The following is a 12415-nucleotide window of genomic DNA, read 5'->3' on the forward strand; positions in this document are numbered from 1 at the left end:
GCATGGAGAATACCGGTTAGCAGGCGTTGCACGTGTCCCGGACAGCGTACAGGGAACCTGTGGTAGTCGTCCTGTTCCCACACTGACAGTTACAGACAATGCACATTACGACTCTCTGTAAGCCCAGCCCATCGCTCCCAGCCCCGAGGAGGGGCAGGCAGCAGCAGCATTGCAGCCGCAGTGCTCTGTAAGTGGGAAAGGGAGGTGCTAGGAAAAAGGCATTGATAAAAATAAGGATCTCTTAGGTCAGGTATCTGTCCTACCAAAATGGAAGAACTCAGCTATTTGGTTAAATGGATTTCTGATTCAAAAAGGCAATTTTCTAACTGGTGTGCTTCTACTGAGAGAATTTGGACTGACCTGATCAGCAGTGCCTGGGGATACAGCTTTTATTCCATTCCTTCTCAGAGAAAGAAGCCCTGTTCTTAGAAACAAAGTGTTTAGAATACAGATGGGAACAAAAAGTAAAGTAAATATGCCAGATAAACTACTGTATTCAAGTATTAAACCAATATTAATGCCTACCTAATGAAACCCAGCTGTAGTATAAGTGCATCATTTACATTTTAATATTATCACATACAAGATGTATAAACACAGAAAGTTGATGCTTGTTTTATAGCATTACTAGAGACTTAAATTCACATTCCACTTAATTCTAAGAATCAGTGTATGTGGTATAAGTGACAATTTACATACTCTTGATTTTTATATATAAACATTTATTTTTTAAAAAAAGTCTTGACTGCAAAAATAAGTAACACACAGTAAGTGGCAATAAAAGAAATGTTATTTACACATTAATTCTAGTATGTCAATATTGTGGACTTGATAGGAGTAGCAGTGAAACCGTGATGAATGCCTTTCAGTGTCATTGTCTTCAAATCTGAAGCAGGCTAAAATTTTTATACTCAAAATAAGAGTCATGATAAAAGGTCGAAATATCACCAAGAATTAAAATTGATGATAAACAGCAGCTGCCTTATTCTGGTGAAATCAAATCTAAACTGATTAGGTGTCTCATGGTAGGCCTTCCGTGGGGGCAGTTCCAGGGATGCTCGATCTCACCCATATGGGTGATGAGTTTTCTCATTTCCTGCACATTCAGTGCAGTTCCAATCATCACCTACAAGTAAAGCCAAAAAAACCCAAATGAGAGCAGTACTTTGGCTACTGCAACAAATTAATACTGCGCAAGGCATTGAAAGCTGAAAGACAAGACGACCAAACGCAGCTAAGGATATCTGTATGTGCACTAGTTGAAAGAAAACAAAGTAACAGAGATTTTTCCCAAGTTATGGCAGACAAAAATACAATGGAGAAAATTAAGGATATCAGCTGTTGACACTCAATAAGCTTCCCCTGCAATATCTATAGATACAGCCACCCATAATACAACAGAAAATTTGGTGTTTATTTGAAAACAAGCATCAAGTGCTATACTTACAGACTTTCTGCAAGCTCGAGAAGCAAACATCTGCCTGACCCTGGAGGGCCTACACATGACTCCAGGGCAGTCACTTAACATGAAGATCAGCTCATCTATGTCTTGTGAACCAAAAGTCCAGTTTTTGCTTGTTGGCAGTGATATTAACTTAACTCTCTGAGTTACAGGAGCTGAAAGATTTGCAATAATTCAAAAAAAAAAAAGAGCATTACAGGAAATTACCTCTTTTCAAGAGGAAAAACTGAGAATACTTTGATATCTGAATATCACGTGACCTACATATATGTGAAGGTTTACACAGAGAAATAATTTACAATATTCTGTTCCATAATGCAAAGAGACCACAGAATCCTAAGTCTTAAAAAACAAGTAAGGCATATATTATATAATGCATATTATTTCAAAGTTTCTGATAACTACCAAAAGAGATTTTTACATGGTAAGATGAAGTGGAACTTTTTTATTTCACATAATTCTGGCCCAAACTCACCATTTTCATTTATGACAAAATCAAACCCATTTTTTCTGAATATTTCCAGGTTTTCAATCAATACAGTTTCATTTACAGCTGTTAAACTCAGATTTTGAGGCCTGGAAGAGACAGAAAAATATGGTCTTGCATAGGTACATATATAACACAGGCCACTTCAGATTGCTTCAACTATTATCTGTGAAATTTATTTTTCAAGTGAAGATTGACTCTTTGAAGCACTGCATATAAAGGCAACTTTTGTCTTAAGTCTTTTGAATGTGAATAATCACAGATATCCTGCTGAAGCATCAAATGAAACTTAAAAAATAGTATTTTAAAACGCGGAAAATACTTACACTATCAGCTTCTGACCTTGAAGAACAGTGTGTTGTTGTAACATCTCGAAGTTGTATTTCTCATCAGTAGCATGTTGGTCAATTATGAAGAGATCAGAATTCAACTTGGCTATTATAAACCCTAAATTGAACTGGCCAACAATTTCCATTTTTGCAAACATTTCTTTACTGCACACAGAAAACAAAGTTTATAGATTACACCTCATCAGTTATCATGTTAGACTGTAAAACTTTTTTCTCATCTGTAGAACACTTTACATTTAAAAAAGTAAGTCTCAATTAAGCAGGACATGAATGTGAAAAGGCAGAGTTATCTCAAGTGTGCCACTGAGGAATGTGGCCATTTCTGGCAGAATACAATACATCACTAAGATAGAACTTGTTCAGGATTCTTCCATTTTAAATAGTCACTGGTGATAGTAAAAGTAGAAATGGGTCGTATGGTAACAGTCCAACTCAGTAACATTGAAGGCAGCATCATGATTTTGAAGCAAGGCAGCTGACAAAGCTGATTTCTTTTTGCAATTAGGCTTCCCTAACATTTTTTTAATCCAAAATTTAAAAACTATACACTTTTACTGTCCAGTGACCACATGAATGCAGCTTATTTTCATAGCCATGTTTCTCAGACTACACTGCAAATCATAAGTCTGAACTCAGTCAAATCAATACGGCCTTTTTAGTGGCTTTTTCACATTCTGTTTGCACTTAGTTCAAACAGCTGCTCTGTCAGGTAAAATAACTTGTCAAATGGATGTTTTAGTGGCATAAGTGAAATAAAAGTTATATCCAAATGTAACAGGCATATTAAACCTCCTGCCCACCCCCAAAGACAGCTCTTGCATTTTTCCTTAACTACTTTTATTAATTGATGAACACAGAAGAAGGTGAAAATACCTGATCTCTTTTCTTAATTCATCTTCTGCTACTTTATTTTCTCCAGGACTAATTTTTGCTTTGAATCTTCTGTAATTTAGTGTTTCTGTACTTTTCTGTTGTTGCTGTATTACCTTTTTTACCTTTTCTGCCAAAACCTTCATAGAGAATTCAAGTGGCACGGTTTTCTTTTTAACTTCCACTAGTACATCAACACTTGGCATAGAGTTCCTAATATTCTTCACTTCAGGACATTTACCTGGGTCAGAGTCATCTGCTTCCCTTTTAAAGCTGCTGCTTTTAATACATTTTACTCTTGAGAAAGAGTCCTTGGCTTCTTGAGATGACTTACTTTGATTAGTCCAGTCATTCCCTTGATCCAACTTATGTTCAGTGCCAGAGACCTGAACGTCACATTCCAGTGATTTCTCACTGCATCTAACAGTTCTAGGACATTCATTCTGAAGTTGTTCTGAGCTACAGAATCCTTCATCAGGAGGATTAATTACACTTTCACTATCAACACTGCTCCCAGCTTCTGGTGTACTACACCCAGCATCGGATTCAGAAGTGCTACAGAATCCAGAATCTGTATTATCTTTTAATTTTCTCAAATATCTGCTTGGAATTGAGGTCTTTGAGTCCAGCTTATGACAACTCCCAAACTGCTTAGTCAAGACAGCCTTTTGAGTCTTCACAGTACTCAAAGTGGCATCAAGTGACATCTGTCTAGGGGAGTTGTGCTGCTGTTTTACATTTTTAGGGCTTCGAAAATTGCTGTCTGTTGTCTGATGGAGAGAGAATGACTCCCTTAATCTGGCAAGAGTCATTATTCTTTTTCCTTCACTGCTTGGATTTTCAGCCTCAGAGTCAGGCAGCATTTCCACCCGGGGCTTTTCTATCTCTTCAGGAAGCGTCTTCTTTAAGTTGCCTAATACAACCAAAATAAAGAATATTTCAAGATTCTGAGTTAGTTGGAAACACAAATTAAATTATGTGGTTTAGTAAAGCCAATTAAAAGAGAAAAAAAAAAGCAGACTTCCCACAGGAGCCTTTAAGCTTCAGACAGTGACCCAACATGGGGCTGAAATGCATCAACACCCAACAGACAGGCAGTTACATCTTCAATAAACTTAATCGTAGTCACATGAAAGGATTTCTAATCTCTTTTTAATCTGGAAGAGCAATCAGTCTGATCATCACATTTATTTATATCATCAAAAGATTTAATGACTGAGTGACAATGAAAAGTCAATGGCTCTTACATGGTAACGGTCGCTATAATAGCCCGTTGGCAAGGCGTTACGGCACTGGCACCATAGATACTTGCAGTCGATGTGATAATCAGAGGGCTTCAACCACACAAACTGTCAGCCCAACATGTATTGTACTAAAGATTAATTTAAAATAACACTAAGAATGAGACTGCAACTGATTTTATGTCAGTAAAAAAGGAAATTAGAAGGGGTTCTGTTGAAAGAAATGAGGAGGTAGTGCTAACCTAGAAGACCAGTTCTGAAAGATTATACAGTCATGAGACAATCAGCAATTTCTGTACTTATCATAAAAGGGTCAACTTTCAAAATCCAAGAACTTGTACTCAAATTTCTGAGTTACGAGACCTTAACCATTCTTCAGGAAATGAACACAGCTCTCTGCCAGTGTCTCAAGAGAAATCTTTTTCAAGCATTATCAGTTAATTTTTGGTCAATCTTTTGCCCACAAAGTTGACTGTAAATCATCTGTAATTTCTCTAACAGTCACTAAATAACTTGAGGTCTTCCTTTGTTATCTGATGTCAGTAACAATCTTTCAATGTAAGCAACACATCAAAAACCTGCCCTGAAAGGTATATCAATTAACAACCAGACACTTTTTTCCTGTCTTCTTTGGGTTTCCAAAACCACATTATTTCATTTTCAATTCTCTACCATGTATCATACAAAAACCCATCCCATTTTATCTCCTACCTGCAATGTCCAGAACTTTCTGATTGACATTCAGTTTGTTAACATCACTACCAAACAGCTGCATCAGAGAAGTTTTTAAAATTGCCAATAAAAGCTTTTCCTCCTGAAGTAAAATTTGCCTTTTGTCTGGAGTAACATTGATGTCAACACACTCTAAAGAAAAAAAAAAGAAAAGCAACCATATTAAAAAAAAAGTATTTTAAGAATCCACCCTTGGATCAAAGATTTGCCCCTTCACCCTCCATTTTTATTGCACAGGATTAAAACCAAAGCCACAGTTAACATGAATTAATGTCTGTGAATTAAACTTGTAACTTTCCAGCAAACAAAACAGAAACTAATTCTGTGCAATAGCAGGATACAAGTTTTCTTGTAGTGGCTACCCACAAGATTGCCCGTTTTTCATTACTTGAGATAAGACACTTGAGTATAGGAGAAGTAGAGGAGGGAAAATGTGGATCCAGAGCTAGAGCCAACATCTACCTGCTGCAGATCAAAAAAAAGGTTACCACAGTGCCAGAACTCACAGAGATAAAAATGACAATATTCTTTACATCACAATACAATCTATTCTTCAATGAAATTGTAGCCTCTACTGAAGTTACTGAAAGTTACTCATAACTTACCAGAATCTACACAAATGTTAAGGACCACAAATGGATACTGGTGTTTATTATACTGGTGATAAACTTCATTCACAAGCTTGATAACCTGCAGAGAAATGAAAAAAACAAGAGATGTCAATACAATAACTATCTATTTCCCACCATGATCTGTTACTTATTCCCCTTCATAAAACACATCCTGTATGATTGTGCTTCTGTTCACACAAATAGACACAATGAAGACAAGAAAAACCTTACAGCGTCAAGCCACAAATACACATACAAGCTACTAATCCAGTGGTTTTCAAACAAATGAATGCTGGAGATGTTAGAAAAATAAAAGCCTCACCTTTGCAGGATCACATGGACGTTGGTTGATAAAGAAAAACTGTCTGTCTGTTGTACTCCTTCCAACACCATGATCAGAACGAGAAACGAAGCCTGTAATGCTGTTGAACAATAATATAACAGTAAGGTAAAATGGAGGTGCAAAGCAAAACAATTTTTTCTGATTCTGAGCATATTTAACAGGAGAACATTTTATAAGGAGCTAAAAGAAATACTGTCATACAGCATCAGTAACTATGCACATATATTTCCTCTTTCCTCAGTAACACTACTGAAGAAATACAGACACAAACAATAGATACAATTAATCCATCCAGTTACTCAGAGCACTGACAAAGGTGACATTCAGCAGGGGATAACAGGAATAGCAGTAGTTTTGCTCATCCCACTCATCTGACTAGCAACATCTTAGCCCTGAAGTGACTTTTTTAATGATTTTTTCCCCAAAATGTACACTATCTACTACGCTTTTCTTAGTTAGTTTTAAGTGTTAACCACCACGCTTTTTTATTTTAAGTTTGGGTTACAGTAAAACTGACAACACTCATTTTTACTTTCCTAATTACCTATAAAGATTTTGTGGCATGTCAGTAGCATTGAGTCCATATTCTTCACAAACAGCTTCATTAGGAGGCAGCTGAACAAAAGGAATGAGGCTCTGCAACTACAAAAAAAAAAGTGAAACATTAAACACGTATAATATATTTTTCCTTCTATTTTGTTACTTATTAGCCTTACAATCTCTTGGATAAAATGTGGGTTTTTCTAAGTTGGCCGAGTCAAATACTTGAAATACCCAAACCTACTAGAAGACACTGCTTAACTGAGAAACAGAACAATGCCTTAAAAATATTGCTGTTCTCATCCTTTGGTATCATTACTTTTGCCTTAGTTATTTCACAGACCCTTACTTTAAAACATACGTAGACAGAACAACAAAAGGATTGACACAATTTGGACTCCCCGGCTACATAGATATGACCTAGTCAAGTGACATGCAAAACCAAAAAAGCAAAAAGAGCAACAGAAGTTTCTTCTGAAAGAAAAATACAGCTATTAGAAAAGATCTGTTATTTGAATCACAATCTGCCTACATGTAGATATGTTTACCAGAAACACATTCCACATCATACCACTGCTATTTTTCTGCAATTAAAGCCTCTCCTACTGATTTTACACAGAAGTATTTTACATTAAATAAGCAGGCTGTAAGCTAACCATTCTATTCAGGTATCACTGAATTTTAAGCGATGCTTGTTGCTATGTGGCAAGATGAAGTTACATCTTTCACCTTGTCTTTCAACCACAGCATGAGCAGGCCTTGAAGCAAGGGCACTGTAGGAAGAGCTTAACAACCAGCAGCTATCTACCACTCAATATTCCTGATGGTTGTAATAGGCATAGGATGTTTTTTTCATCTTTGATTTCTTCTAGAGGATAACAATTCTTTTTACAGCGATCTTTCAGAAAGCACCACAGTCCACAACTCTACAGGAACTGACTGCAACTCCATTTAAAGGCTAACGAGAACACTAATGAAACTTAGTTTCACAGGAAAAGGTTGCAAAAGGTAGAAACCCTTAGTTTTCTGTTCCTCAAGACTTGCACATCACACCATTTTTAGGAGTTTTTTTTTTAATTGCTTATCCTTGCAACATACAGATCATGATGCCCATACTATTTTTTCAAAAGCACAAGCCTTCAGAGGCTTGCTGGCACAACAAACAGCTCATAAAACTGGCTCCAGAGAGATACTGTGCAGTAACACTATCTCTTAAAGCACTTCTCTTCCATCAAAACGTTTCTAGCCAGATGTAGAAACATCAAAGGAACCTGTGGCAGCTTCACCGCTTCTCCTTTTTTAACCTGTAGGGTGTGCTAGAAATCAACACATGCTCCATCCTCTTGTGGCTTTTAAAGGGTCTCTACCTCCCCTCTATTTTTCAGATATTAAATATCTCCCAACACAGTTGTATTATCTCTCTTTTCAATAATTAAATACCTGTTTTTGCCCAAATACTGCTCCAATGTTTTCCTTTAAACTAGGGCTTCCAGCAGTGGATACCACAGAGCTTTTTTTCCCTTGACCCACTTGATTAGTGCAGTTAATTCGCACTCCTTTTGAAACAATACAGTATGCCTGCAGTAGCTGGACCATTTTTGCATATTCCTATTAAAGAAAAAAGAAAAATCACAAATATATGAAATGTCTTTTTTAAAAGCAAAAACGTATACACAAAATGTTCAGTATCTGCAGGTAACACAAAAAGGGGGTGGGAGAGTGAATTAAATATTTTCTTACATCTTCACTAAATAATTAAAAAGGAAAGAATAGTGCTTGAAAAGCAAACATCACATTGACAAGATTGATATTAAACCATAAGAGAGCAGCTCCTGGTTTTAAAACATACAAAAGTGATCATCAATACTAATTCTTTTAAAAATTTGAAAATTTGAGAGTCCCTTTAAAACCAATCTTTACAAGATAGAAGAGGAAAGCATACAAGATCATTTCCCTATTGGATGAAGAGAAGAGACAGGCATGAGCTATATAATCAGTTTAAAAAACACACCTAATCAATGTATTTTATAGAGAACTGAATATACTTCAGCAGCGAATAAATTCTGGGGTATGGCATTCCTCAGAAATACTGTTTTCTATCTAACCTACCTTTTTAATGTTTCTTTGGAATTCCTTATGCCGCACAGGCAAAGTGTAAAATAGCTGCTGTATGTTAACAGTCGTCCCTTGTTGCCGTGGAAAAGGTGTTTTCTGAGTGATTTTACCATTGTGATCAAACACCAAACGAGTCCCAACCTTTGCATTCTTATGGCAGGTAACAATGGTAACATCACTAGTGGAGTGAAAGGCAAGAAAATTACTCACAGAGCAATGTATTTTCTTATCCATTCCTCACAGCCCAGCCAAGCACAGAAACTATTCCTAAGGAAAACCAGCTGTTCACCACAAACAACTACAAACATACCTGAAGAGTAGTGTAACATTTTCCTGACTACAATGCAAACACTTTTTATCGTATCCCTTTCATTCTTCTCCTGTAAAATGCAATGTTAAAGCCTGGTTTTGTTGGATACTACATTCCCCATACTAGTAAAAAGCAGAATATTCCCAACACACAGAGCTGTGTACAAAAGCTGTGCTAGTTTAAATGAATACTTTGTCTGGGAGGAGTTAAATACAGTTCTAATGAGTTACCACCTAGCAAACACAGCAGATACTACAGTGCTTTACATTAGAGAATCAAATGCTTACACAGATATACTGATTGATCCTGTAAAGATTTGCATACTTAAATAATACTTTGGTTTTTTACATAAAAGGACCGATCTGGTGCTTAGAATCATTGAATAATTTTTGGTTGGAATGGACTCAGGACGCCATGCAACTAACTTACTGCACACCGCTGATCTGACATTAAGGAACTGGAAGTTCCCAAATCATCATTTTAGCAAAACTGAGAATGAAAATGTGGCTTTAGTTACTAGTAGAAAGTTACTACATGCACAACAATAAGAAGCTTAATGTTGATACCTCAATGCACACAGTGAACTCAGAGCTTCACCTCGAAATCCGAATGTTTCAACATGTATTAGATCAGAAAAATCTTGTATCTTTGATGTATAGTGTTTCAAAGCTGGAAAAAAGATATTTAAAATTATATTTCACTTCAAAGTGACACTGGTTTATGCAAGTAGATTTTGCATGCGTATCAACAAGCAAAAACCTCTGTATTATTAATTTGAAACAAAGTAATTAAACATTTGATGTTTCCTTTCCCCCTTTACTATAAGCAGGATCTCTAAAATCCTCAGGTAGACCTGTTATTCCATACTTACACCCCAAATTCTTATGGCATTACAAGATGCCTCTTAGCAGCACACAGTACCTCCCTCTGCTACTATCACAGACCTTGCGCTGCAAGAAAATGACCGAGGTGCGGTGCATGGTACAGAGCACAGGCATAAAACTATTCCTCTACAACTCAACCTACACGATCGGTGCAGCACTAGTCACCACGTAACAAGCCAAGTGAGTAGCAGCCCCTGAACTTTCACTGTCCTGGAACAGCACAAGACTTTCTGATGTACCATGCACACAAAGTAACTCAGTAAGAACTTATGGTCAAAGTCATTATATGACAAAAGAAACATGGGAATTTCCACCTACTAGGTAGATATTGTAGTATTGGTTCTGCTCCCATTTTGTGCAATTTAAAAGCAGCAAATGGAAAATCTGAGAATCAGGCATGCAATATCAGTTCACTTCAGCAACTACTCAAGTTTATAATTCACCTCTCAAAACCAGTTGCTTTCACAAAGCTTGACTCCAACAGTGATGACTCAACATACATGAATCTAAACACACACAGGACGTTCTCTTGTAGAATAAGATCTACTCTTTGCAGCACTTAAATGAGCAATCAAATTAAAGACTACTGAGCTACAAAAATTAACCACAATAGCACCACAGAAATCCAGGCTACTGTTGCCCAAGTCTTGCAGGGCATGCACACATTATGGAAAAGCCAAGTATCCATTAAAAATTATTATTATTTTTAAAACAGCTTTTTCACTGAACATAGACTTTCAAAAAGTCCAAGCCTAAATTATCATAATCTGCGTCAGGTTGGAAGGGAACTTTAGAGGCCATCTAGTCCCAGCCCCTACAGTGAGCAGGGACATCTTCACTAGAGCAGGTCACTCAGAGCCCTGTCAAGCCTGACCCCAGGGATGAGGCCTCCACTGCCTCTCTGGGTAATCTGTGCCAGTGACCCACCACCCTCAGAGTGATTTTTTTTTTCTAATATCCAACCTAAACCGCCTTTTTCTAGTTTAAAACCATCACCCCTCACCCTATTGCTGCATGCCTTCGTAAACAAATTATGAAAAAGGTTCAACTTACTCAAGCCTTCAAAGTTTTCCTCCTCCACTCCACCTCCATTATCTGAAACCTCTATCAGTTCTGCTCCATGATCCTTAAGTTTTATATCTAGAAAATTGAGTATTTTAGTTCTGCATGTTCATACAGAGCATTCATCATTAGTTATATTCTTGATGTCTGACAAACAAAAAGGTGCTCATAGCAGTCAAAAGTGAGGTCAATCTAATGCAAAGCAGCCTGCACTTGCAGGTAGTTCAGCTTCACTGTACTTGTGCTTGAGACAAAGGTTACCCGCTTGTAGCAGCTATCATCCCAGCAGCTCTGGAAACCACAACCCTGCCCTAACCGCCTGCTAGCTTGAGGCCAGTGGCCATCAGAGCCAGTGCTGCACAGGCCACATACCTTTAGTGGCAAATGGGGCTACAAATAAGAATCACACAGGCAAAATTACATGTTTCAGGGCACCCAGCTGGAGCCTGGGAATCAAAACGCTTTATTTGCCTGGGGGGTAGAACCACGGCAGGCACGCCTAGCCCAGGCAGAAAGCACACACACAGATTTGTGACCACACTCCCTGCTTTGAGGGAAAGAAGCCTGAACTTTTACAAAAGGACGACGAAGAGGTTACCAATGTTGGTCGATCCAGCATCCAGGCTGTTTTCCACCAGCTCCTTCACGGCAGTGCCAAGATTCAGCACAACCTGCCCCGAACAGATCCGATGAACCGACTTACGGTCGATGGGCTTGATGGCTTTGGCAGGCGAGAGGCTGGAAAGGGAGCAGGGACAGGAAGAAACACGGCGGGGTAAAGCAGCGGTACGGGCCCGCCCCGCCCCACCCCGCTCCTCCCAAGCGAGGGGAACCCGCACCCGGGCGCGGGGCGGGAGACGGAACGCCGATACCCCAGGTAGCCGCATCCGAGAGCCCAAGAAGCCCCGCGGCCTTTCCCGGACAAGTCGGAGGAGAAGCGGGACCCGAGCGGCAGCCAAGGAGGCCGCCACCGCGCCAGCTGCCACGGCACGGCCCGCCGCAGGGGAGCTAGGCCCCAAGCCTCCCACAGGGAGAAGCGGGCTGGGCAGGGGAGGCCAAGCGAGAGCAGCCCCCCTCCACCGCCGCTGCAAATCCAGGGCTCCCTCCAACCCCCGGGCCAGCGCTCACCAAGGCGGAACCTCCTCCTCCATCGGAACCTCAGCAGAACGCGCCGCGCTCGCCTCAGGAGCCTCTTCTGCAGGCTCCGCCCCCGCTCAGTCACTGGCCGCTGGAAGAAAGAACCCGCCAATCGTAGACAAATCTTTCATCTCTCGACACCAGTTGGTCAATGTCTCTACCCAGTCAGAGCTGGAAGACGTATCTTCTGCCCTATGAGGACTCGCTTAAGGAATCAATGTACACGCTGACCCATAGAAAGAAGACAAGGAGGCGGTGCGGCAGCTGCCAG

General features: G+C 39.2%; 1 protein-coding gene across 1 annotated transcript; it reads right to left on the reverse strand.

The window, feature by feature from the left end:
- Positions 1-16: 16 nt before the first annotated feature.
- PMS2 (PMS1 homolog 2, mismatch repair system component) lies at positions 17-12158 on the reverse strand (the record flags this gene model as incomplete). The annotated part of the gene is given in 18 exon segments (XM_084270939.1): positions 17-82; positions 361-390; positions 392-424; positions 1013-1126; positions 1448-1617; positions 1938-2038; positions 2276-2443; positions 3173-4082; positions 5122-5274; positions 5748-5832; positions 6076-6175; positions 6641-6738; positions 8077-8244; positions 8746-8929; positions 9628-9730; positions 10999-11085; positions 11606-11745; positions 12136-12158. Coding segments are annotated over 18 exon segments (2733 nt in total).
- Between the last annotated feature and the right edge of the window lie 257 nt (positions 12159-12415).

Source organism: Gallinula chloropus (assembly GCF_964237585.1).
Source record: "Gallinula chloropus genome assembly, chromosome: 15".
NCBI classification, from domain to species: domain Eukaryota; kingdom Metazoa; phylum Chordata; class Aves; order Gruiformes; family Rallidae; genus Gallinula; species Gallinula chloropus.